At 36.9% G+C, this 26,699-nt stretch overlaps 1 protein-coding gene across 4 annotated transcripts in view; it reads left to right on the top strand.

Annotated features, from left to right (window-relative positions):
* The window catches only part of SLC4A10 (solute carrier family 4 member 10), a 152,143-nt gene that overhangs the window by 103,954 nt on the left and 21,490 nt on the right, over nt 1–26,699 (top strand). For 3 of the 4 annotated variants that reach the window (XM_063400652.1, XM_063400648.1, XM_063400651.1), the window contains 9 exons: nt 2,816–2,907; nt 7,310–7,467; nt 9,206–9,293; nt 9,781–9,927; nt 10,494–10,594; nt 12,002–12,176; nt 12,360–12,493; nt 13,630–13,875; nt 24,737–24,842. In XM_063400652.1, coding sequence (XP_063256722.1) covers nt 2,816–2,907; nt 7,310–7,467; nt 9,206–9,293; nt 9,781–9,927; nt 10,494–10,594; nt 12,002–12,176; nt 12,360–12,493; nt 13,630–13,875; nt 24,737–24,842 — 1,247 coding nt within the window. The remainder of the gene's footprint in view (nt 1–2,815; nt 2,908–7,309; nt 7,468–9,205; nt 9,294–9,780; nt 9,928–10,493; nt 10,595–12,001; nt 12,177–12,359; nt 12,494–13,629; nt 13,876–24,736; nt 24,843–26,699) is intronic. The other variant, XM_063400650.1, reaches the window with a different exon arrangement.

Genomic DNA, 26,699 nt, shown 5'->3' with positions numbered 1-26,699 from the left:
GATTACTCCAGCATATGGGTAAATCAAAGTTTGAGGTCTTCTGTTGGCACAGAAAAAGAACATATGCTATTCTTAAAAACTTCACATACTTACTGGCTTTTTATTCCTTATATGTATATTTTTACATATTTTTCTCCTAAAAGAAAAGTGGACACAATATTTAAAAATCCTCTCTACTGTTATGCTGATTGCTTTTGATACCTCCAATTATCATGTTAAAAATTCAGTATTTGAACAGGTGGTCCATGCTTTGACTCCTTTGTTGGTCAGTGTTTTTTTCTCTGGCAGATATATCTGCTTTCATTTTCTTGAATTTTTGGGTCCAGAAAAAAATGTGTCAATGCCTAATTAGCAACAGAAAGATAATGAACTTCTATTTCTGTTACTTTACTGTAACTTCTTTATAATGTAATATGTATATTAGTATGAGTAATTATTACAACTATTTCCCTTTTCATATATCCTAGGTTATAGGGGAATGTTTAAAAGCAAAAATGAAGAGTCAGCAGATTTTATAATACTAGATTTTAGTTTTTTTGGGAGTAAATTAAGACAGAAGCTTTCCCTGAGCACTTTATGCCTTCTCTATTTGAATAAGTGGGAGGCTTTTATTGGTCACATTAATAAATCTCCAAAATAGAACAGAAATAAAATTTATATAATTTTTATATTAATGATTTTTAATAGCTGTAATATTACAGGATGACTCCTGTAAAAATAATTCAAGGACTGCTAAATAAACAATACAAAGTGCACTGGAATACATATTGTAAAGATGATGGTGTAACAATGATGGAACTCTGTTTTTCTTTCAGTTCTAATTAAAACAGACAAATTGAATGTCTGTTTATAAATACCTTGCATATGTAATAATTTCTGGCTTCTGTTTTGCAAAAGTTGTCTCCTGTGACATTTAGGAATTAATAGCCTCTTTTATATGAATTCCTTTAATATATGGATTTCTAAAATCAATCCTTAATTTTTGTCATATGTAAATTCTAATCCTTACTTTATTTACTTGCTTATATTAACATACTTGTCATGTCTGTTTGCCATTCTCTGTTTATTTCACTGTAGAGCTGAACAAAAGCCCTGATTTCTATTCTTATTTTGATCTGTCCTTGTCCTGAATCAGAGAGAAAAATGGAAATACTTGCAGTTCCAAGATAGATACATTTACTAATAAGATTTCCAGCAATATATTTTTAAACATTCTGTTACTGTACTACGTAATCAAAGTGCAGTATCTCTGCCTGTGCTGCCAGGATGCACACATGAGCCTAAAACCTGTTTTGTGTCATGGGAGATTGGTCTAGTGGAAAATGACATGCTGATTTTCATGAAAACCAGCATTTTCCTTCAGCAAGTGTTTCAACTGGGAATTAAGGACCAGACAGCCAGGGATCCTGTATTGCTCAGCTGTGGCAGAAACTGGATTCTCCAGCCTTTTGGCAGTGGCTGAGGTGCTCTTGCAGTCTCTGGTGCTGCTGAGGCTGGATGCTGCAGCTCTCGGTGTCCTGGCCGTGGCTGGGGCCGTGCCTGGGCTGCAGCGTGAGTCCCAGCGGTGTGAGGGGCCACGCTGGGCCTTCTGCAATTGCCCAGACAATGTGCCTAGCTTAGGACTTTCTGACTGTCTTCATCTTCAAATATCGTGAACATATGGTCTTTGTTACTGTGCAAGTTTAGGTTGATTTTCACCAGAACCAATGTTTTCACATCATCATTTCTCAGTCATATGAGAGACTTTATTCGCTATGGAAACAAATATATGCTGGGCACGAGATGCTGACTCTGGGCCAGTTGGACTCTGTCGTTATTCCTGGGTATGTGTTAGGGCAGTAAGAGATAGCTGGCTCGTGTATTTGGTACTTTCTCTTGTACTTTATTGTGGTGTGCAGAGCTGCGTGTGGCTTCTGACATGCCAGAGAGGGAGGAGTGAAGGCGAGCAGGGCACGGCCTGTGCCCCTGTGGGGTTTGTGTGCTGCCCTACTGCCAGCCCCTCACCCTCGGCGTGTGGCTCTGGCCATCTGCAGGGGCAATGTGGCATTAAGTCAAAATAGGCTTTATATGACATAGACTTGTTATTTGACTCTGTTTTTTCTTTTTGAGCTTTTGTTGGTCAAAAGACTTGCTCTTTGTTTCCACGAGACTGAGGTGGTCAGTCATTTCTCATCTTGAGACATTTTTTAAGAAGTCTTTAAAATATTTTGCTAAATCCTCATCAGAATTTCTTTATAATGTGCTTGCTGAAACATTTGTTTTATACATGTCCATAACCACATTTTTCAATACTGAGCTTATAAATCAGTTGATTTCCAATATATTTGTTATTATACCAGTCTGCTTTTAGGTGTTTTTTTTAGTTGTTATAATCAGGACATTTTTATACACATGAGTAACTTTGTAAAAATGCATAATCCTATTTAAGTCAATGAGGATTACTTTTGTAGACAGATATTGCCCAAAATTGGCAGCTCCTCAAATTATTTACAAAAGCTATGTGAAAACAGGACTTTTCCCAAATGTATATCTTTAGAATTGTATGCTTTATTTGGTATAGAAATTTTGTCTTCTAATAGCCAACAGTATCTTTTATATTTTCTAAATTGCCTTCTCACATTCCTAATTGCACATGATGAATGTTCTGTCTTTTGTTAATGTGCTATTCTAAATAAGTTTTTAATTAAAATGCCATGTTTGGGTACAACATATATCTATAATACGGAATGTATGCAAAGCTCTAATAAATGTGTCATTAGATGTTGCTTTTTTAATAGAACTGTTAGTATTCTGTAATAATGATACTTTTTTTTAGCAGGTCAGGTTGTTTCCCCACAGGCTACTCCAGCCTGTATTGAAAACAAAAATGATGTGAGCAGAGAAAACAGCACTGTTGACTTTAGCAAGGTAAGTGTTCACTGATGGTGAAGAGAGCTTCCTGGCTACCAAAAAGATATTTAAAATGAAATAAAATTAATCCCTGCGAGTCAGGACAAGCTCTAAAGTGCAGATTTTACTGAAGTGTTGAAGTTTTGTGTGCACTGCAGTACAGTTTCTGTATGACAAAAGAGAATCTTACGTTTTCTTTCTAGATTATATGTAACAAGAAATCACAGTTTAGGAACATAGATAAATTTAATATCATAGGTGTGTATTTATAGGGGAAATTTTACAAATTAACAGAAAATTATCTTAAGTAGGAAAGTAATTCAGAATTCCTATAATTCACGTTTACCTCAGATTTTTACTTTCTGTAAAAGTGATGCCTGAATGCAAACTATGCTTTTTATAACCTGAAGTCGTGGATTCCAGATGTCTCAAACAGAATGTGTTTCTGTAAACCTATAACTTAATTCTTCTGGCGAGCCAAGATATTTCAGTACACTTTACAAAAGATGTTAACTGTTCAGTAATGGAGACTGCAATGACAGTTCATTGTTAGATAGCAAAGAAAGGCAAACAGCTTCTCAGCTTTAATGTGAGGGAGAATCCTAATTTGTGTAAGAAGTCTGTATGTACCTAAGGCAGTCACAATGGCTACAGATGACAGGCCTGACAGGGACAGATGACTTCAGCTGACACATTAATGCAACAAAGGTTGAGTAAGTGAAGAAAGGTGATTTAAACCAAAATTCTGAAGAACAGCACTTTGAGTCTGTTGAATTTTAATGTTAGTGCAGCTGAGCTAAAAGTAGAGTTATGTGATTGCTCCATCTGGTGCCAGACTTATTTCCTAGCAGCAGTAGCTATTTACATCATTTGAATTTTTGACTGAACATTCCAGACTATGAATTGTATATGGCTGAAATAAGAGGGGAAACAGATCTTTCTGTCAATGACAATGAGAAAAAAGGAGGCTGGCTGGGAATGTATTATGAACCACATTTCTATAGAGGCTGCAAGGACATCTATAAACAGTGGCAGGTTGTTAAAAATTGAATGTTAATCCTCTAACCCTATTTCCAACTAAAATTATAATGCTTTGAAGAGTCGAGCAGAATATCGGTTTCATGATAGTTGTATTAAAGTCTTAAGTAAAACTAATTGTTTTTGCAAGTGTTCTAAAATCAAGATGTAAAATTTGTAACGGATATAAAATATAAATAGAATTGTCTGTTCAAAATTAAGCTATGCAGAAGTGAAGGGAATGGCACAAGTTTGAGAAGTGCTTTTCTTGAACATTTCTCCAGTTGCTTTGAGTGTTGTAGGATCCAAATCCCAGTCAGTTTGCTAACTGCAATTCTGTTTGTATTAAACAAGAATGGGAGCTGCATCATTTGATCCTTCACTCATTATTTTTGTAGTGCTGCTGCTTTGCTGATCAAAAGAGCTCTTCCCATTTAAACTAGCTGGAAGAAATCAACATTTCATCTTTTTCTAACCTCAGCAGTGATGGATACCAACAAGGATGTCAGGAATATGAAAGGAACAACTTTTGTTAGGACGAATGAAATAACAGTAAAGGATTGTTATCTAATACCTTTCTTTTTGACTGACTTTAAATAGATCCATTTATCTTTTTGAAGATGTGTAAGTGCAGTTTCCCCTTGAAATGTGCTATTGCAATAACTCCCAATGGTTATAATTGGAATTATATGCACAGATTGAGAGGAAAGTAGAGCACTACACTAATTTTCTCTTGAGTATTGTGATTTCTTGCTCTAATTTTGTTCCAGATATTAATTTCATTTATCTTCTACAAAAAAAAAGCACCTCTGACTACCTTCCATATTCTCTCCTTGGTAATCTATCTCCCTTGGGCTACATCTAATATTCCAAATTTGGAGTTGATTCAAGAAGCTGACTTAATCTGGATACAGCATTGAGACTGTGTTGATTGTATTGGTATCTATCTATGAAAAATGTGAGACAGGCTCTGAAAGCTGTTTTGAGGATTACTTCAGTAACACAGAGAGAGAGATGGTTTGTGCTGTTTGTGTCACTCCTCTTTCTCTGCTGCCACCACCAGGACTTTGTGTTCTCAGGGTGATGTGGAGGTGATTTGTCACAGCACCACTTTACCCCCGTCTGAGTAGAATGGGGGTGATTGTTTAAGAACTTCATCTGGTTCATTTCTGCTTTTTATGCCAAAGACTGAAGGCAACGTTAATTCTCCTGAAACACAAAATGCATAAAGAGTCTGTACCCACATCCCCTCTCATGGCAACATTCCTGTGCTCTAGGTGCAAACACTATTCTGAGACAAACCCCTGTCCCATACTGACAGAGTTTGATCTTCCAAATGCCATGTGAAGCAACTGACTTGTTTTGAGTGCTACTGACCCTGCTTATAAATAAATTGATAAATATGTTTTACTAAGAAGGGATGTTGGGTATTTTGTTTGTCTTCATGTCAATTTATGTTTGTTTTCAGGGTAGATGTCCACCACCCTTCAGTCTCTGCGTTGCCCTGGGGGGACATGGCCTCTGCATTATTATTTACTTTTATATTTAAGTGGAGCTTGCCGGGACTATTTAGGGTCAGGTCAGAAATGTGGCTCAGGTGAGGGTGCAGATTAAGATGCACATTAGGTCTCTCCAGCTCCAGACCTGGGATAAGAGATGTATTATGGATAGGTTAGATGAAGTATTCAAAATATGTAGCTTCTGCCACTGCCATAAATTCACGCCAGGACCACCTCCACTCTCATTATGCAGTGAAAACAACACCTTTGGGATTTGGGTGTGTTTGCTCAGTTTGCTCCCCTGCCAGCTATTCCCTTTTAATGGGATTCTCTTCACTATCTAAACAATATTAGACAGTGTTAGAATCTCAAGCTGATAAATAGTACAGGAAATATCTGGGAATACTTTCTGGTAGACAGGAGACAGAATGTTTATTTCAAATTTAAATCTTGTGATCTGTATGTTAGAGGACCTCAATGCCACAACTCTAGCATATTGTATATGTGACATTAATTATTAAATGTTAAATGCATTTAAATGTTAAATCCACCCATTCACAAGGTAAAGTCACCACAGAATGCATATTTCTACATGCCTGAATGACTGCTGTCTTCCTCTCAGTTACAAATAACCTGTGGTACCAAAATCAGGTGCAGAGTGAACCTTAGTAATATATTTAATCCTGAAGCGTTATTTTGTGATTTGAGTGGAGAACAGAATTCTCCATTTACCTTGAAAAAGTACTTGGTCTCCAACCTTCCAGGTCGATGTGGTTCTTGTTTAACTTTGTGAGGTGTTTAGTCATCTTTGTAGCCTAGGGAAGCATTAGCTATCTCTTTGTGATCTCAGCAAACCAAGATTTCATTCCACAGGCAACTGTGTTATATCTGAATTCTGATTTAGTGCCAGAGCCATTTGCAAGAAAACAATTTTCTAAATATTACCAAAAACTATGCAAACTAGTACTGACAGATGGCTGTAAGATAGACATTAAAATGGTCCACTTTAACAGTTTATATTGGATTTGGTTGCTGTTGTTGTGTTTAGATTAATAAAAGGAAAGCAAATGACAAAATTCATGCATTTTGAAATGTAGACAATACTGGTGCATAATTAAATCAGATATACATTATATACTTTATTACTCCATATCAGTCTTTCTTACAGAGTAAAGTCTAGAGTCATACATTCCTATGCAAATACCTTGAGCTTATTATAGCAATAATGAAGCTGTGTCTCTGTTTTTCTGTCATCCTGCAAAAGTCAACATTGCTGCCTAAAATTCCAGTTTTTCTTCTGCTTTGTTTTTTCAGTTCGCTCTTGAGACAGTCAGTACTCATGATAGCTTATTTTCTGTTAATTTCAGCAGAGGAGCAACTTTCTTCTGTTAAATCTGAAATCAAAAATGCATCTCAGATCAGAAAAAGGGAAACTGTGTCTAGTGGAATCTAGTGTTTTTCTCAGTGAGATAATAATCTAACACCTATGAGCTATGAATTAATGACTTCCAGAATTATTAGTTATGGAAAAATAAGGGGTCTTAATTTCTTCTACTGTTATGATTGTTATCAAGTATTCATGCTGTTATGAGTATAGATAAAAAGCATTACTAGGAAATTATTCCTATATTTTTAAAAATACTTTGGATTTTATTTGTTGTTTTTATAAATTAATTCTGCAGTGCTTTGTTTCCAAGAAAAATCTGTCAAATAATTGATAAGTTTTGTTTAGAGAAACATTTTTATTTTCAAAAATAATTATTCAACAGACAAGAACAGTGGAATTGCATAAGTGAAATAGCTAAGGTTATAGTGCAGTGATCAGGAAGTCTCTGTCAAGAAAGCAGAGGGGAAAAAATCCCTGTGAGTAACTTTTAGGTTGTAATTTAATATACTTTCCCCAGGTTGACCTACACTTCATGAAAAAGATACCACCTGGAGCTGAAGCATCAAACATCTTAGTTGGTGAACTCGAGTTCCTGGACCGTGCCGTTGTGGCTTTTGTTAGGTTGTCTCCTGCAGTGCTGCTTACAGGACTGGCTGAAGTTCCAATTCCAACCAGGTACAGTCGGGCTGGTTTTGCTTTGTGTTTTCCTCGTGTACCTTGTGAAGACAGGGTGATGTGACCCTCAGCTTTGCCATTTCCTGAGTGAGGAATTTGGTTTGCTCTGTAACAAAGACATCTCTCAGCTTTCCACTCATCCTGTAAATGATGTCTAGGTCTATTCAGCCACATGCTGGTTTGTGAGTCCTTCACAGATGTAGAAATGTAGGCTACAACACACAGGTTATCCTATACAAACTGGTATTACTCCAGATAAAATACTAAGGTGAAATATTCAGCTTCGTAGAAGCTGGAACTAAATTACTTGTGTGATACTGCATAATTATGTACAGAACTAAAAAAAAAATAAAGAAGGAAAAGACAAAGAGCAAACTGTGTGATTTGGTTGACTGGGGATAGTGAGTGAATGGATGGAGAACATACTCTAAATATGTTCTTCAAAAAATTGTACTACTTCAGAAATTTAATTTGCATGATAGGGAATGTGCCTTTAACTGTAAATTTTTATTAGATTAATTTTTTCCCAGTTGAAGCTTTTTCTGCTGAAGTACTTTGATTCTGAAAACAAATTATGAGGAATTAAAAAAAGAAGTCTAAAATAGACCTTGTGTTCAAATAGAGGGCACTGGGATAGATCTGTGATTATATTGTGTTAATTCAGATCAAAACTCCAAAGTGATTCTCCCATATTTGTGTTCACTGACTTAACTATTATTGCAGTCCCCCTTTTCTTTTAAATTTGTGCATATGTTTGTACACATATTCTCTCTTTTCCTTCCCTCTTTTAGTTTCTATAAAAGTAGAATTCCAGCAGCAGGCAGTAGTGTGTTCCAGTTGTTTGTGACACTCAGGACACTCACATACGACACTCATGTTATGCTGTGAATGCAGTGCTGGGACTCAGATCCTTGCTTCTAACCAGATAAACAGTAACATTTTCTTTGAATTGTACTTTGTGGTTACTTTGGATATTGCTTTTTTGATGTTTTCTAGTTTCTGTGTGTGTATAAGAAACACTGAGGGATGGAATTGGATTTTCCTTGTTACCTCCCCTGAATTTCCACAGGAAAAGAACAGATTTCTTGATTTTTGGTCAAAATACGTAGTTCCAACTTAGGACAATTAAGTATTTTGTTTTTATGCAAAAATGTGTACATAAAAAACACTCAGTAACATATGTCAAAATGTTGTCTTTTACATTTTAACAAAACGGAGAATTTTAGTGATTTCATTGGAATGCATTCTCTGACTTTTATAGAATTTTACTTGCCTACAGTCTCATGTAGAGACTGTCCAGAGCCTTAATGAGAATAAAAATTATTTAAAATTTATTTTTGTTTGGGTTAATTTAACTTCTCCTATATTGCAATAATTTATGTAACCATAACCCTTCTGTTGAATTAACAGAATTAAATAAATTAATGTGTTCTGTACATAGATTGCAATTGCATACATTTATTATGTAAGTTAAGGTTTGTTATGTAAGGAAGTTTTGGTAGTCTCAATCAAGACTGACTGTTAAGCTTATGATATATTTTTGGAAGCTATTTTCACTTTTTTTTCTAAGCAGAGCTTCATGTTTAAATGCATGTGTGAGGATCTTGAAGGAGATTATATTCAGTGTTTATCTGAGGGGTTCTTCTAGTCCACATTTTAGATAAATATTTCTGTAATATTTCTATTAATTTCAACCATCTATTCTTTACAATTTCTTGAATTTACTTTCCATTTGCAGATTTTTGTTTATTCTTCTTGGACCACTGGGTAAAGGCCAACAATACCATGAGATTGGAAGATCAATTGCAACACTAATGACAGATGAGGTATTTTTATTCGTGGTTCAGTTTTGTACCAAGTGAAGAGGTGTAATAGGGAATCTCCAATCCTTCAGATGAAATGTGGCTAATCATTCTGGTGATGACAACGAGCATTCTAGTTCATTTCATGGTCCTGTGACAGCCCAGATTATGCTGCTCTAAGGGGATAACAAAATGAGAAACTGTATACATAAGTGAAGATATTTTCACCAATAAGGTTCCATTTTACACAGTCGCTTTCCAGTGGGTTTAATTTTGTTTAAGCTGCAAAATCTATGCAATATTTAGCAGCCATAAGGATGTTTTTCTGTAGCAGCTGGAATTTCTATGAGAACTGTGTAGCAGAAGCTATTTTCAGTCAAAGCTGAGATTATTTGTTCAGTGGGAACTTTACAAAATGTGTTATGTTTCAGAGAAGAGGGGCTATTATTTTAGAGAGGGTTCCTTTTCCCATCTCTTTTTCCTCCCACACATACTTCTCAATTTTTCACAGGTATTCCATGATGTTGCTTACAAAGCAAAAGACCGCAATGACTTGGTGTCTGGGATTGATGAATTTCTTGATCAGGTTACTGTTCTCCCTCCTGGAGAGTGGGACCCAACAATTCGAATAGAACCACCTAAAAATGTTCCATCTCAGGTTTGTACAGTGTAAAATTCAGACACTTCTAAAAGCTGTGATGAATTTTTACTATGTAGATTTAGGTCTCATTAATTTAGCATTTAACAGAGTCACTATGTTGGGCATCCTATTTTTATTTTAGGTTAATTTTCTTTAGAAGAACCCTTGACTTGCAAGTATACAGTATAGTGATGACATTTGGTTTAGTTCAGTACTAATTCTCTCCTGAGTAAATACAGGCAGTTGTATCTAAAAATCCTAAATTCTGGGATGCGTGGTCTAAAGCATCCTTGATTATTCCAAATAGCCATGGTTTGCTTTTGTTCTAAGCTTTTTGCAAGCATTAATCAAAGCATGTTACCCTGTAAAATGATTTCTGATACAAGATTTTTGTGATCAATTCTTTAAATTTCACAGAATCACAATTCTTTTTGATATTAACTGTCTGGTAATAGAATTACTCTACAGTTTATGAGAAGGTTATGTTGATGAATCTTAAAATAAAATTTTTATGTTTAAGCTTTTAACTTTCAGAGCCTGTTTCAGTGCTAAAACCCATGAGAAATATCTTTTCCTTCTGGTAGGAGAAGCGTAAGATCCCAGGAGTGCCAAATGGAACTGCAGCCCATGGGGAAGCAGAACATCCTGGGGGACACTCTGGACCAGAACTGCAACGCACTGGAAAGTTAGTGAAAACATATTCAAAATCTTAAGTGTTGAAAAGGAATCACAAGGGTCCGGTTCTCTCCCAGAAGTGTCTTGGCACATGATCTCTTTCAGGCACTTGTTCTGATTTGCATGTGCCACATAGCTGGAGAGGACAATACGTGCTCATTGCAGAGCGTAGGAGAGGGCAAGAGGGTCTGAGTTTTCTAATTGTATTTATTGCAAGCTCTTTTCTTTAATATTAACAAAGGCCAGACCTCTCTTAAACTTGATTGATGGTTCTTAGTTTTGCACAGGATGAAGGAAAACTTGGTATAGTATTGTGCCATATATTATGAATATTTAGAGCTGTTTTGTAGTTGAAGTTTCTGGGTTGTGCAGCTCTAGCGTTTCTTTTTTACCACAGTAAGCCATTACATGTCCTGGTACATGAGGCTGTTGTTACCCTGGTGGTTGTAATATACACCAGAATTAAGAATTTGCCCCAAATTCTTATTTTCTCTCATCTAATATGGTGTGGTGTAAGTGCATCAGCTGTCAGTGGCTGCCTTAGTGCAGTGTAGTTGGGCAACAGATGTTTCTTTTACTTTGCTGCCTCCTGATATTTAAATATTGTTCCTACCTTTAGCATGAAGCTGAATATTCAGCTGCAGTGCTGGTGCACACTGGGGCAGGGGAGATGATGGCCAGTTTGGCTGGAAGTTGTTTTCTCACCAGAGAACCTGCTAATTGACAGCTTGAAGGATTGTTTTAATATTTAGGAGGTAGTAGCACTATACCTTTACCTTCTTCTTTACTTCAGCAGCATCTGATATATTGTGTGCCTGTGAGAAAAGAGCATTGTGGGGTTATTTACTTCAGCTGTATGGTATTTTGTAAGGGAGCTTCTGTTCCTAAATATTTGATTACACTTGACACAGTGTAAATGACGAAAGATGACAGTTCTTGCCCTTGGAAAATGGTAGCATATATCCATTTCTATCATCAAGTGTATTTAGAAACAGGTTCTCAAATAAAGAATGTGAAGCTCTCTACATAAATGTAAATAGGCAAATATGCACTGTTATTCCCCTCTAATTAAACAAAGAGTTAGAATGTATGTAAAGAATTCTTTAATGTAATAAATAGTTTGATTTAGTGCATGGGAGCAAGCAACTGTTCAGAACTTTGGGGTCTGGATGATTAGTTGCATAATTTATAAAAGAGACATGGAAATTAGTTTGTTTTAAAACCACAATTATTTCCTGGTTGAAGTTACAAATGCAGGCGTCCTATAAACTTATTTTTTTAATGAAGGGTGAAACATAAGGCTATGTATCATTTGATCAAGAAACAGTAGCTCTCTGCAGTATTGGTGAAACAATACTGTCAAAGAAAGTTTTGTGTGCCATCTTAATTGATTTGAGCTCTTCTATGTTTTCTTTAGATTTTTTGGAGGATTAATTTTAGATATCAAAAGAAAAGCTCCCTTCTTCTGGAGTGACTTCAGGGATGCTCTCAGTCTGCAGTGTCTGGCATCATTTTTGTTTCTCTACTGTGCTTGCATGTCTCCTGTCATCACATTTGGTGGTCTACTGGGAGAAGCAACTGAAGGTCGTATAGTATGTGTTAAATCTGAACTTTTAAAACAAACTTACATTCCTAGTTTTGTGGTTAGTATTTCCTTACTGTTGCATGAATCACCTTTATATATCAGTGTTTCAACGTTTAGAAGGCTATGGATTAAGATATTAAAAAAAACCCGTTTGAAAATTTATGGACACTTCTCTCTGTGTCATATTCAGAGTGCAATAGAATCACTGTTTGGAGCATCCATGACTGGAATTGCCTACTCTCTCTTTGGTGGACAGCCTCTCACTATACTTGGCAGCACTGGACCAGTTTTAGTGTTTGAGAAGATCTTATTTAAATTCTGCAAGTAAGTGAAGATCATGATACTCATCATCCTTTATTTATTGTTAGGTAAAAGTAGAGACATCACCTACCCCAAAGCTGAAATCCTAAGCACTGCACTACAAGATAAATTTCTGCCTTTATCGTGTTGCAGAGTCCAAAAACTATACAATGAATTGGTAACTCAGAAAGGTGAATTTTCCTAAATTTTGGGCTTTTCTTGCTTTTAAACTCTCCTTCCTCCCTTCCCCCTTGAAGGAAATGACAGCTTCAGGATGTTTGTGGGGCCTTGTTTGTTTGTTTTTTGGTTTTTTTTTTTTTTTTTTTTTTTTTTTTTTTTTTAAATTAATTTTATTATTCTCTACTCTGAGACAAAACATTTAAATCAGTGGTTTTATCTCAACCCTGACTTGAAAGGTGTTGCTTCTCACCAAGAAAGTAGGTGCAGTAGAAGTGGTGCCCTCTCTCAATAGATACAGACCATGCCATTCCCTCACCTGGACAGAGAGGGGGTGGAGTGTCAGGCCAGAGGAGCCACATTTAGGCTCATGTGCTGTACTTGACATCTCTCTGCCACAGTGTGTGTAAAATTTATGTCTCCATTTGGAAGCCATCCTACTTCTCTGCTATCCAGTCTGCTTTTCTGCCTCATTGCTGTGACAGGGACTTCTGTACCAGGATCTCCTGCACAACACAGAGTAGGGAACCCTGCTTAGCACTCAAATTTTCTCGCACCTTCAGACAGACCTTTCAGTTTGCTGTGATAATGTCACACGGTGTGTTTGGAGCTCTATTATCATATGCAGTAAGCTTACAGAATTTTGATGGAAGTTGTTATAGCTACTCTTTCACGGCTTAAAAAGAAATTGGCAGGTGTTGGCTGTTCACAAAGCAGGATATGGAATAAAGAGCGAGTGGACCTTATACACTTCATGTGTGCGACTACTCTCAAAGCTGCTCATGTGATCACTTTAACAGAGATAGAGCTCTTTGTGTCCTGTTATTTGGGGGAAGAGCTCTGGTCAGGAGGTGACTGTTCACAGTAAGTACATCATGTCGATTCAGACTGTCCCCAGAAAGGAAATTCTGGAGCTGCCTTGTTTCCATTCGCTGTGGCTGGACAAAAGGTTTAGTTTGTTAAATTTTTTTTCTTACTTTTAGAGAGTACGGGTTGTCATACCTCTCTCTGAGAGCCAGCATTGGGCTGTGGACTGCAATCCTGTGCATCATCCTTGTTGCAACTGATGCAAGCTCCCTAGTCTGCTACATCACCCGCTTTACTGAAGAAGCCTTTGCTTCTCTTATCTGCATCATTTTCATTTATGAGGCCTTAGAGAAGCTGTTTCATCTCAGTGAGACGTATCCAATCAACATGCATAATAATTTGGAGCTGCTGACAAAGTACTCGTAAGTAAGATTTCTTTTGTTAAACTGTTAAGGTTTTTTTTTCCATAGGTTGTTTTCTCTGCAAGGAGCACAGCAGGAAAAGTTTGCAGTAGTTGCAGCATGTGGAAGCTATTCAGTTATTCTGCTGTCTTATGGAAGTAGTAGTTACTGGGGGGATGTGTACAAGAAGGACACATTTATTTAAGATAAATAAAAAATGTATTTCCAGACTTGAGGTTTGGAAAAGCTTCAACATAATTAACTTGGAAATCCTAGATTAAAAATAGGACTTAAAGGGACCTCGGTTTTAGGTCTCTATTTATTTTTATTTAACGAGACTTAACTCATGGTCTCTTCCTGTAACCTTGTACTTATGATTTAATCTTTCAATGGCGACAGGATGTTCAGGTAATGTTTGTGTGACATATTTATCTTGTTTTGTTTTGGGTTTTTTTTCCCCAAATTGAAACATTCACCTTTCTGAAAGGTTATAAATTGATGTACCTCCTTTATTTTAACCTCTCTGGCATTTAATCCACAAGAGCTGAAGTGGATTTGGAATTGTTAGATGCATCTCAATAGCTCATAATCAGTTTGTTCCTAACACAAAGATTTTTAATCTCTCTCAATTTAAATAGCTTTACTTTGTGAAGTTTAGACACTTGCTAATCTACTTGGAGAATAAAAAAAGTTAATTGCTCTTATCAATATTGTCTCAGTGAGAAGTAAAGCCTCACAGACCTGTTTCTGTTATAGGAGAACAAAAATGTTCTAGTAAAGGACGAGATCCTAGTCTGTCCTGAGGCCAGTTAAGTTTGCTCACATCAGTAAATAAAATGTCATTAAAAAACATTTTCAATGAAAATCCCTCTCCAGAAATGTCTTTATTATTTCACTGAACCCATTTGAACCCTCTGCTTGAGCTGGGTGGGGCCCTAAAGCAACAGTGCTTGAACAGTGCCACATCTTCTGTTCACTGGAAAAACAGGAGTGTCTCAACCAAATGTCTCATTTGCATTTTAAGCTGGGAAAAACAGAACATAGCAACAGAGAAAACATTTGAGCTTTGTGTATATTATCACTGGAAAAATAGTTAGTACATCCTGAATCTGAATGTACATTATATATCTTAATACACAGAACAAGTTAAATCAGAGAAACTATAGTTCTGTCATGACGTACTCTCATCATGCTGAAAATATTATTATTCCTCTCTAATAGTTTAATCAGTAGACAAAGGAATATGAATTTGAAGAAAAAGGAATAGATATCAAGAATAGACCATGTATGCAGTTGAGGTTGTATTCTCTTAACTTTACTCACCTGCTAAGAAGTAGGTATTTTGCTCTGAAGACCTTCATATAGCACAGTCTTCATGGATTTTTTCATTGTCTTTACCACTTCAAAGTAGTTGTCTCAAAGGAAAAGAGAACATCATGTCCTCCTATCATTTTGAAAATCAGATTTTGAAATGTTATACAAAGCCAAAAATTATTTAGAAAATATTTATCAGGTAAAAGCATATCTGCTGCTCTCCAAGGATCTGTCTCTGAACACAGCAAAAGGGTAATTCCAGCCTCTGCTGTTCTCTCCATTCCTTTCTCTTTCATCTGAGATTTCCTAGTTATTCAGAACCAGTCCCAAAAGATTGGGAGAATTGAAAGATGTGCTCAGTTGCAACAACTCTACATCAGCTGCCCAGTGCTTTCACAGCAGACTTGGTGCAGCTTGAACTCCATGGGCTTGCTGTGCAGATGTGCACATATTATTCTTACTTTGTCTAGATACAGTGGCCTTTTGCCCAGAAGATGAGATGTCACAATTATCATCCCAATGGGATCATCACAAGACATTTCACGTACTCTCAGTCCCTGCTCAAATGTCTGCACACAGCTCAGTTCTGGAAAGACAAGAAACTAAAAGATGGACAAGCATAAAAGTTTACTCAAAATTCCTCCCAACCTGAAGTTAGGAAATATTGATTTCACAAGGAATTAGAAGCTTTTCTTACAGCATCTGATTCCAGTCCTTCTCCTTGTAGTTTAAATGGGTAATAAACTTGGGCTGAAACTGGTCCTGTCCTTAAAGGACCAGCATACTCTGCTACAGAAGCTAATTAGTATCTGCTGTTTTGCTAATTAAAACAGCTGTTTGCATTTTCCTCTTTGGGGATTTTAAAGACAAGTTTTTAATTGTTAGTAAAGCCTTGGCAGGTCTTTAATTAGCCATGGGTAATCTTCAAAAGGTTGAGCAACTCATTTGTCTTTGAATGCTCAACCAAAGCTTATGTAAAACTTTATCTTGGATCTGCAGTTCTATGCTATAAAACTTGGGTTAATACTGTAAAATGTCTGTGTTTTCTGTTGCCCAGTCAAAAAGTTGATGATAAATTGGTCAGAACACTGAATATATTTGAATTTTTCAGTGTATGCTCTGGCCCAGCCATTCTCTTTTCTCCCATGGGCTTTCTGAGGATGCTCTGATGTCCACAAGTAGTCTGTCTACATGCCAGTACTGTTCCTTTGCCCTGGTGAGGACATAAGTTTGACCCAGGAAAAGTCATTGGCATTCTGTTAGTGCTCTCTTTGGAGTACTAGAAAGACAAAGAAAATAGTAATTTTAAGTGGTTGGTATTTCAACCAGATTGAAACCATTTTTCAAGTAAGAAAGAAAACACATTCTGTATTTTAGTGGGCTTGAATTCTTTTGCATACAGTCTCTGTTGCAGGAACTTGATATAAAAGACTGCATTGCATGCATCTCTTATATTTGGGAGTACAGGAGTCTTTCCTAATATCTGCCATAATACACCTTGGAACACTAGAGGAAGAACGTTCATAACAGTTGTGATTTTCTTGGGTTTTTTGTTTTTAGTTTTAAATCAAGCACACCCAAATTTGAAAATCGACTGAAAGTCCTCCTAAAAGATTTCTTTAAAAATTGTATTTGGCATTTTAGTAGAAGGTTTTGAGTTTGTTATAGAATTATACCTCAAAAAGACAAAAATATCTTGTTGCATGATCTAATTAATGTAAAACTAGACATGATGCACTTTTTACTAATTTTTAAATTTTATTTTTTACTCTGTATTTAAATATTACCCCTGATCTTTACATGATCTAATTGCAGGCAAATCCATTTCAGTATTTATATGTAACTTTTCCTAAAACTGTATTTTTGATATGGATGCTGAAGAATAAGGCATTTAAGTGATAAATCAAAGGAAGGACAAAGACATCCTGATTTTCAGTGTGGTACTGTGCTGAATTTTTTTTTAAACTGCATTTTTTTGAAGGAATCTGAGTAGAGTAGCTACATTGCTTATTAAATTAAATACAAATACTTCTTGATCAGAGCTTTTCCTACTATTTTTTTTATGTGACCTTTTTGTATTTGTCATGCCATTAGCATTTGTAGGTTGGCATAGCAACTCTCTTATTTCTGCGCTCTCCTCCTCCTGTTTTTTTCCTACCCTGGTAGCAAATACATCTCCAGTTAGTGAAACCTGTCTGGAACACTGATGCCCATCAGTTTTAATGTGTATATTAAATATTAGGAGGTTATTTTTGCTAGGAAAAGAGAACCCCATATTGGAACAGATAAAAGCCACTGTTTTTAAAAGGAGAACAGAATAAGCATTGTGGATGAAAGGAATGTGATTTAGAAAGCAATCCAGTATTCTTTAAAATACAAGCATTTTAAGATAGTTATCTTAGAATAGCGAAGTTCAGTTATTTCTCAGGGTCAGGTTGCTTAGATCTTTATATACCTTTTTGGTACATAAAGGCATTTTATATACCTTTTTGGTTTTCATTAATTCTTTTTACAAAGTGATGAATTCATGTTGTTTTAATAATTCTTTACCAGAAGTTACTCAATTATTAACAGATTACATTGAATAATTTTAAAGTGATTTCTTGGCATGATAATATGCATATTGCAATCTGTCTTGGTATTGACATGCACTTAAGCATTAGGAGTAGAAAATCCCACTCTGATGTAATTAGGGAGCCAAGATCATGTCAATCTCAGTATCATTTCAGGCTATAGTAACCATTGCTTCTAGAAGGCATTGGGAAGATTAGTTTTGTTCATACAACTGTTTGCACAAGCAAGTTTTAAATCTTCCATTATCTATATAAATTAATCTAAATACATTGTATTTAATGCAAATTAGCATCCTTAATTTGTATCCTGTATCCCTTAAGCTGCAGGTGGAATGAGAAGAGTCAGTGATGATGAGCACAGTATTGCTCATTATGGTCCCAGGCACGTAGTTGAATTGCAGTTCCTGTAGTGATTTCTTTGAAGTTAGGTATGAATGTAGATTTTCTGTTCCCCTTCTTTATAGGTTTTTTCCTACAGTTAAGTAACTGCCATATTCTGTGTTTCCTTCCCCAAGAATATCCATCCCTCTTCTTCCCAGAACCATGCAAGTACCATCACTGAGTTTAACTGCTGGTTCCATTTTGTACCTTGACAAACCTTGGAATCCAGGCTTTCTTTTTCTTTATTCTGTTTTTCCAAGACTTCTCTGTGCCTGCCCAACCCAATGGACTTGTTTGTCTCTTTCTCCTTCTTTTGAAGCCAGAGAGTGCACACCTTGTTTTATTCTTTGCTACTACTCATCCCCTCTATTTGGAAATGGATCTCCTTGTTAAGCAGTTCTCCACAGCATTCCATTTGTAGTTGAGAGCTGGTCTACACATTGCCTTCCAAATCTAGGAAAGCTTACACGAAATCTGTGGGTGGTTTTGTTACAGTACTTTTATGTGTATTGCATTGCCAGTGAACCATTTAAACTCAAGCTGACCATTATTTCTGTACCAGTATTATACTGAACCTCTCCTCAAGTGTATGCACCCTTAACTTTGGAAGCAGGGTGAAGTGACATCCTAGGAATATTCACAGGGAAAGCTTTCTGATGAGCTGTCAATACCCCACAGAGTTACACTGCTTTTCTGCACTGGAGCTGGTGTATGGCAGCCACATACCATGGTGCTGCTGCGAATGCATGGACTGCATACTGCACCAGATAGCTAATAGAACCCAACATTCAAGGTTAGCACAGCTACAATATGATTATAAATCTGTTTTCTAGTCTTTTCCCTTGACAAAACACCATCCTCCTCCTGATGAGCTATCCAAAGGAACCTGATTCTTTGAGATTACTTCAGTCAATGTCAGTTCCCCTTCTCAGATTTATCTTTTTTTCTCTGTGAAACTATTGTGCTGCTGAGTGCATTGTTTAGGTGCTTTAATAGGCTTTTCTATTTTCCTCCTGAACTTAACCAACTAAACTATACAGACTTGTAACCTTAGAGAATATATGTGGATGCCTACTGCTGTTCGTGACTGTCAGAGATGGGCCCCATAACTTAATGGTTGTAATTCAGGATGGCAGATCTCATAAATAAATGAAGAAAAAAATCTTGCCTTGCCATGACAGCTGTGCTGTGAAAGAGTTTCATGATACTGAGAATAGAACTTAACTGACAAGTCCATTTTCCATCACTATTAATTATTTTGTTTCAAGTCTTTTCTCCACTGAGACTTTGATTTAGTTGGTATGAAGGTTGGCACGAGAAGGAATATGGCAAACATAATGTCAGGGATATACAGGTATTGTAGGTATGAGACAGCAGAGAAGACATCATTTTATGATGCTGTTGTTGTCCTCTTCCCATGGAAGTTGGTAGAGAAACAGAAGGATTTTGTGAATGCCCATAATTCACATGGAAATGGTGTGTTTGGAGAAAACCTAAACATGCACAGCATTCTGCTGTTAATATACTTCAGCCTTGTAAATGCAATGTAAAGAATACCTACACATATACCTTACTGTAAAAACAAACCTGGTGGTGTTATTTTCCATTTCATGCTGTCATCCTCCTCTGTCTCTGTTATGTGATCAGTGCACAGCACACTCAGAGCGTCCTCTGTGCTAGGGGAAAACCTTCCTACTCATACTACCAAATATGTGCTCTGGTACTCAGTGAGACATATTGTTTAAACAAGCACATTTTGCAACTTATTTGTCATACTTGCCTGTAGTTTTTAAAGCATTATAAATATTCATACTGAGCAAATCTCATTCTCAGGCTATCTGAAGTGAGCCAGAAAGGCATTTTTCCCTTCTAGGAAGGGGAAATGCTATATTGACTAATCAGGAAGAAGCTGCAGTTGCATCTTTTATAGATCGTATCCTTATCTAGTATAAATAGGTGTAGCTTGTAATATGTAAATGCTGGGAAAAAAAAGAGATCCGAACCAGTGTCTTTTGGATTGTATAAAATTGTCAGTAGTAAGTGCCTCCTAGTCTTGAAAGCAGCTTACTGAAAAATGGCAACTGCCAAGGGGTGAATGGCCACGGGGCTTTCAAAGGGAGCTGCTCTGTTTAAGTGTGTTTTATTTACTCACAAAAACACTGTCTGAGGCTCTTTTTTGAAGCTGGACTAGCACCATGCTGCATTAAAGTCTGTGTGGGGAGCAGAGTATGCATGACAGAGTAAAGAGAAGAAAATGGTGAAGAAGAAACCTCAATAATCAAGGGTAAGAGGTGGATATTTTAAGGATTGGAAGGACTAGACTGAGGTTAATTTGAATTGAACAAATAGTAGGCAATAAATTTCTTGTTTTGCAGTTAACAGATAATTATATTCAGGATGGAAGTGGTTTTAGTACAGAACCTTTCACCTGACTAGTTGTTGAGCAGCCATGATATTTATGTTTTATTGCTAATCTTAAAAGGAGGGGGAAAATATTCCCCAACTTGGCATATAAAGTGACAGGTTTTTAATTTGCTAACTAATATTCCCTTTCCCATAGTCCAAAGAAAGAGGGATCATACAGACAGTGTTTTTGCTGTATTAAGGACAGTCATAACTGTTCCTTTTGTGGAACAAAGAACAGTGCAAGTTGTCTGAGATTTCCTGAAGCTGCTGTTGTCAGACCCTAGCTCTGTTCTCTGACAACAGGACAAGTTGTGGATGTTGCATGCAGTGAAGTTAGGATGGCTGCCTCTAATTAATGAAGTAAATGAAATTGAGACTTATGAACCAAAACCTAAAACAGCTAAGAAATCGCAGGGAGTTTGGTAGGACAAAGAAGGGAAGTAGGGAGTGATCTTATACTGCCTATACTGCTACAGTTGAATTGGTGCTGAAGATTTAGCTGAAATTTTGATCCTCCTATAGAAGGGGGAGAGGTGCAGACTCCAGAGGATACCTATTTTTCATGCACTCCTAAAGTTTATTGTTTCTAATCTACCTTTGTTCTCCGTTCTGATTTGCCAGAGATTTCTTGAGCACTTTGGAATAGGCAATAAAGACCTTGCTCTGGTTATTATTTCTAGCTAGCAGGTTCAGGTTATTCTTTGTTAAGTTCTCATTTTGTCATTTCTAATCTTACAACAGTTCTGAGTTGTCTGAAGACCATCTTGTCTGAAATGGTTTATTTATCAACCTCAGACGTATAATCCACTTTTTACTACGCTGTATTAGATTTTTAAATACCCTAAAAGAAGGCAAGCTCCACAAATACCTGTCTAGCCACAAAACAAAGACATTTTAAATACAGGTAGGGACCTGTGACTGGATATCTAGTGCCATTTTAGATCTCTCAGCCTCCAGCTGCTTTGAAAACAAAGGCATGAGTCAACAAAGATCCTCTCATATGTGCCAGCTGATCACGGATGTCACATATACCATGGAGTGTACAGTCACCCATACCTGAACATCTGAATTGCTAACAGGAGATCAGAATGTCTTGCAGTATCCAAAAGTATAAAGATGAAAAGTGAATTATTTCTGCCATCAGTGTGATGAAATGGATTTGCTGAAATTGGCAGCAAAGATTGCTCCCCCCATAGTGACACCTATGCTTTTGCTACCACAGCCAGTGTCAGACACTTCCCTGCCTGTATTTGAGCCACAACGAAAGAGAATCAAAATTATCCTTGTGGATCTTTTAGCATCAGGGAGATGATTGCTGACTTATCACTCAAAGACACAGGAGTACATTGCTAAGTTGGTGCTGTATTTAAAGCTGAATATGTTGCTTAGAAAATACAGGTGTTTGTGTAGTCTGTTACTCATTTGGTAATAGCATAAACTCCACACAGATCCCTTGTCATGGGCAAGTGCTCAGGACTTTAAACAACTTTACAAGAATGTAAGAGCATTTGAGCCCCCAAGAGGAAATTTTTTTTTGCTTATTCCAGCTTACTCTGAGTAATATTTTATCAGGAAAATAGAAGGATGTGTTGATGTTAACCATTCAGCATATTTTACTTTTTTCTGGCAAAACTACTCAAAGTATAAATGGCAATGAAAGAGATTAAAATATTAAAAAGAATGAAGTAGGAAGCATTATTTCATTAATGTGAGATTCTCCTTGGAGGTCAGTTATGCTGGGAAATAGTTGTCATTGAAGCAATTATATCTGTTATGAAATGACACATTTTGGTGGATAATGTTTTTATGTTCTGGCACTGAATGGTACCTTCATTTGTGTTTTCTGGGATGGACAGGGAGTGTTTCACTATCTCACAGCTCTATAATGTTAAGCAATTAGTGGGATGCTGGAAGACAGTAATACCATGATACAATCTCACATCAAAATGTCAGTGTTGCCAAAACACATACAATATTGAAAGCAATGTAATGTTGTATATATCAAAACACTGAGATCATTGTTTGAATGGTCTTCTGAGTAGAAACAGGAGCTGGTCTCTACTGTTAGAGCCTAGTTCTGCTCCCATTCTGTGACAAGAGCACTGTGCAGGGTGATTTTGGTCTGCGTGGGTGTAGTTTGCACAAGTCATTTACCTGCAGATGATCAGTCTGCCATTGCTAAATGCCTGTGAAGCTTGGTAAAGACCAGACTGGAATGCTGTGCAGGAGAAAAGTGATATTGCTAAAGACAGAAACAGGTGATCTCATCTGAAAGTTATTTACTGAGCTGGATTAAACTATAGCTTCAACTATCACGTTTCTGAGGAAATAGAAATTTTGGCTCCTTCTAACATTTACGTGTAATTTTGAAATTTGCAGCAAGTGTAGCTGTACCGTGTAGTGCTGGCGACAGGCACAGGCTTCCCTTCTAGTGAGGAGGTGACTGAGGGAGCAGCCCATGGCACCTTGGCTGCTGTAATCAAACCCAGCGGGGCTGGCCCGAGGCTGCGACCGGCGATGGACACCAGGGGCCAAGGAGCTCCTGTGCTCACAGAAAACAGCAGTAACCTGGCACAGCCACCTCTCTATTGTTGCATGGACATCCAATACTCCCTGGCAGTACATGATGTAGCCCTACTGTTTGTTGGCTTTATTCTGCTCCTGTAGCTCACTAGTAGTGATGTGCTTCATGTAATACTCTGAACTACGCATTGAACACGCATTCATCCTGCACTTAGGGCCTGATCCAAAGCACATTAAATATGTTTGAAAGATCCAGTCAAGGACTTTTGGCTCAGGCCCTCTACTTCTCTGAATGCAGTTGCTTTTTTCTGGGTTTTTTTGGGGTTTTTTCAGTTTGGGTTTTTTTTTTTTTTTTTTTTTTTTTTGTTTTGTTTGTTGTTTTTTTTTTTTTTTTTTTTTGCTTTTTGTTCATGGGCTGTAAGGGTTTTCTCTTTCTTTTGTAAATAGCTGCATTTAAAATAAAAGCAAGGAATTGCACAAAGACAACCTGCATCTTTCCCTATCTATGTATTAAATGCAGCTGTTGTCACATGTATAGTATTGTAATTGAAATAGAATGTCAGTGTTGTGTTCTCATGATGTAGAAGGTAGAATTCCATATATAGAAAATCATACAAATCTAGATGAGTATTGTCATTTTGTGAAAAGGTAAACATCCACTTAGAAAATAGATGGTGTAGCTAAGTGAATAAACTGATATTCTGCTACAGCTGTAATGCAGTTTATGCTCCATGGCTCTGCACGCAATAGTCAGATCCTGCCCCCAGATAGTTATCCTGTCCCCAGCTTCTCCTGAGAACTTTATCAGAGAGTACACAATTTATTTAAAGTCATCATAAGCACATTAAAATACCAGCAGGCTAGATAGTGCTATAGATTATTAAAGCAGGATTAATTTAAAGTGTATTGCAAAGCACACTTGACATCTTGGATCCTACAGAGTATCCTCTGTATTTTGAAGGCTTTGTCAAAGAAAAAGCCTCCCACAGTTGCTTCAAAGGCTTTAAAGACTTAATTTTGATTTTAAATTACCTATTTGCAGTATTGTCCTCCTACACTGCCTCGTCACATTTTGCGTGTTAAAATACACAATTTAAAATGAAAAGTGTGCTTTTACAGCAGCTGTGGGGAAAGGAAAAACAAGGGGCACAGAGTTCAGAGAGCCTGTGGTGCTGGTGATCCTGACACTCAGAGCCCTGACACATGACTGCATAGTTGGGCAGTTTAGCATGCAAAGGCACTTCTTCACCTGGGAAAGAAAGAGGATACAGAGAGTTTGTTATTTGGGAAGTGGATCAGCCTGGAACTGTACGTAGCATCTAATGTCCATGTGGAGAAGTGCTAGGGTGTGACAGGAATGGCATATTCTTAGTATTACAAACTGTGCTCAGAAGTATCAATAGATAAGGAAGAAAATAGGTGGTAAAACTTAAAGTGATTGTTGGTTTGATCAGTGGTTGTCTCGTTACGTACTATATATGCATATGCACCTCACAGCAAATGATACTCTGGTAATAGCACTAGCTACTGAACTACAAACTGCTTCCAAGCATGCATTTACTGAACCCAATTGAACTAAAATTATCTGGCAACATAGAGCATAATTTCTGTGTATTATAAAATTGATAATTTGGATTAATGTCTGATATATCTATTATTATTAAAGAAAAAAAATTTCTTTTCAGGTGCAATTGTGTGGAACCAGAACATCCTAGCAATAAAACCTTACAATACTGGCAGGACTACAATATATCTGCATCTGATGTACCATGGGGGAACCTAACTGTGTCAGTAAGTAAATTTTGGATCTTAATAAATGAAGGCATAGGCATAAATCATTCTGTCCATCTTGCTGCAACAAATATATTAAAAAATACCTCTTTTTTCTGCTCATATTTGTTCAAATAAATAATAAAATATACTTAACAAAAATTAACCTGGACTTTATAGCATTATCTCCTTTTGTAAGCTTTTTTGCAGCCCTGATAGTACACATTAAAGCAAGTGTGTGCATTTTATGCCCTGCTTTGGAACCTTCTTGACACACTAGCACAAGAGCTTGGCTGAGACTAAGTCAAACATGTCAAATGACAATGAATTTGTCCTAAATTCTGCCAGATGGCAAAACCAAAGTTCCCTTGTGTAGAAAGAATCAGAAACATTTATTTCGCCTAAAACACTCTTGCAATAGTTCAGGCTATAAAAAAGAGGATGGGGAGAAATTTTGTAACATTTTCTCTTCAGTGACCATTTTTTTCTTACATAAGTTCTATAATTTTTTTCCCCAGGGGAGGACGGGAATAAAGCTACAGTTCAGTGGGGCTTGCATGAACATGTAAAGAGTTTCTTAACAGTACATTTCCCTATGTTTAAAGGATTTATATAATTCAAGTTTGCCTTCTTCAAAGCGACATTTACAAGTTGATAAAAATCTTGTGTTGAGACTGGGCCACCGCTTTTTCTCGCAAACGGATCATTTCATTACACAAAGAGAATCTAGTGAAAAGAAGCCAGACTGGAGAGATAACTGAATTAACCAAATGGTAGCATAATCAAATGGAACACTTAAAAGCCAATCCAGTGGACTGTCTCCAGAAAATACTGTTCATTTTTTCAAAGGCAGGAATGCAGAAGAGCTCATGTTAAGTAGGAACTGTCTTACATGGCTGCTCTGTCTTGCTTCCACGCCTTGCTCTGAGCAGGGACTGCTTCTCAACTCTGTTGGTGTGGCAACAGCAGAAAGAAAGTTGAGAACTGCTGGCCTGAGGGATTCCAGCAGTCCAGAATGAATATTCTCAAAATTGCAGCACACTCTAAGAGCATCTGTGCAGGGGCAGACTCCTCCTCTCACTTTCTCAGATCTCTGACAGTGTTTTTCAGAGTACATTTGCAGCTGAGGAGATTTAAAATAACAGATTTTGTTTTAACTATAAATGTAAAAGACTGGCTGCATTATATAAAACCCTTAAAAACTTCTGTGAAAGCTTATTACTAAAACTTGAGTTTACACAGGTAGCAGTATAACTGACCAACTTTTCCCATGAGTCCCTATAGTTGTCAAAGAAATAACTGAATTTTTTTGTACTTTTGTGTCTTTATTTCTTGCAAGCATCATCAAGAAACTTCTGTTCCAGAGAGCTGCAGTAAGAGATTAGACATTGCTGTCTGTAAATACTTGGTCATTACGTCTCTTCTACTGCTCATATCTTCATATATTTGTGTCTAGTTGAAATGTTTCAAGTTGCTGAAGATCTGGATTCTCATTCTCTCTTAAAACCCCATGATTATTTTTTTGCTATCAGGACAAACCAAGTGTGAGCAAAAGATTTTCGACCAAGTATGAAGAGGATTTTGGACAGGTGTGAAGAGGATTTGATGGTGACAAAATCCTCTTGAGGAGGCATATGATGAACTTCATCCCAAGTTTACTGCTGTACCAGTATAAAAAGCTTTGCACTCCTTTGTATCACAGTCATCAAATAACAATTGTCTTTTTTTCCAAGCCAATCTTTGTTCAAAGCCAAAGTTTCCCATAACGTGACATTGTGCAGTGAGTCTGATAAACCAATGACACACTTGATTTAATGCAAAAAGGTCCTGATCTGGCAGGATATTTCTGCCTGGAATCCCTGATTCTGGGTGCTGCAT

This window comes from Prinia subflava, chromosome 6 (assembly GCF_021018805.1).
Source record: "Prinia subflava isolate CZ2003 ecotype Zambia chromosome 6, Cam_Psub_1.2, whole genome shotgun sequence".
NCBI lineage: Eukaryota > Metazoa > Chordata > Aves > Passeriformes > Cisticolidae > Prinia > Prinia subflava.
The sequence above is the reverse complement of the archived record's forward strand: the minus strand, read 5'-3'. Positions and strand labels throughout refer to the sequence as shown.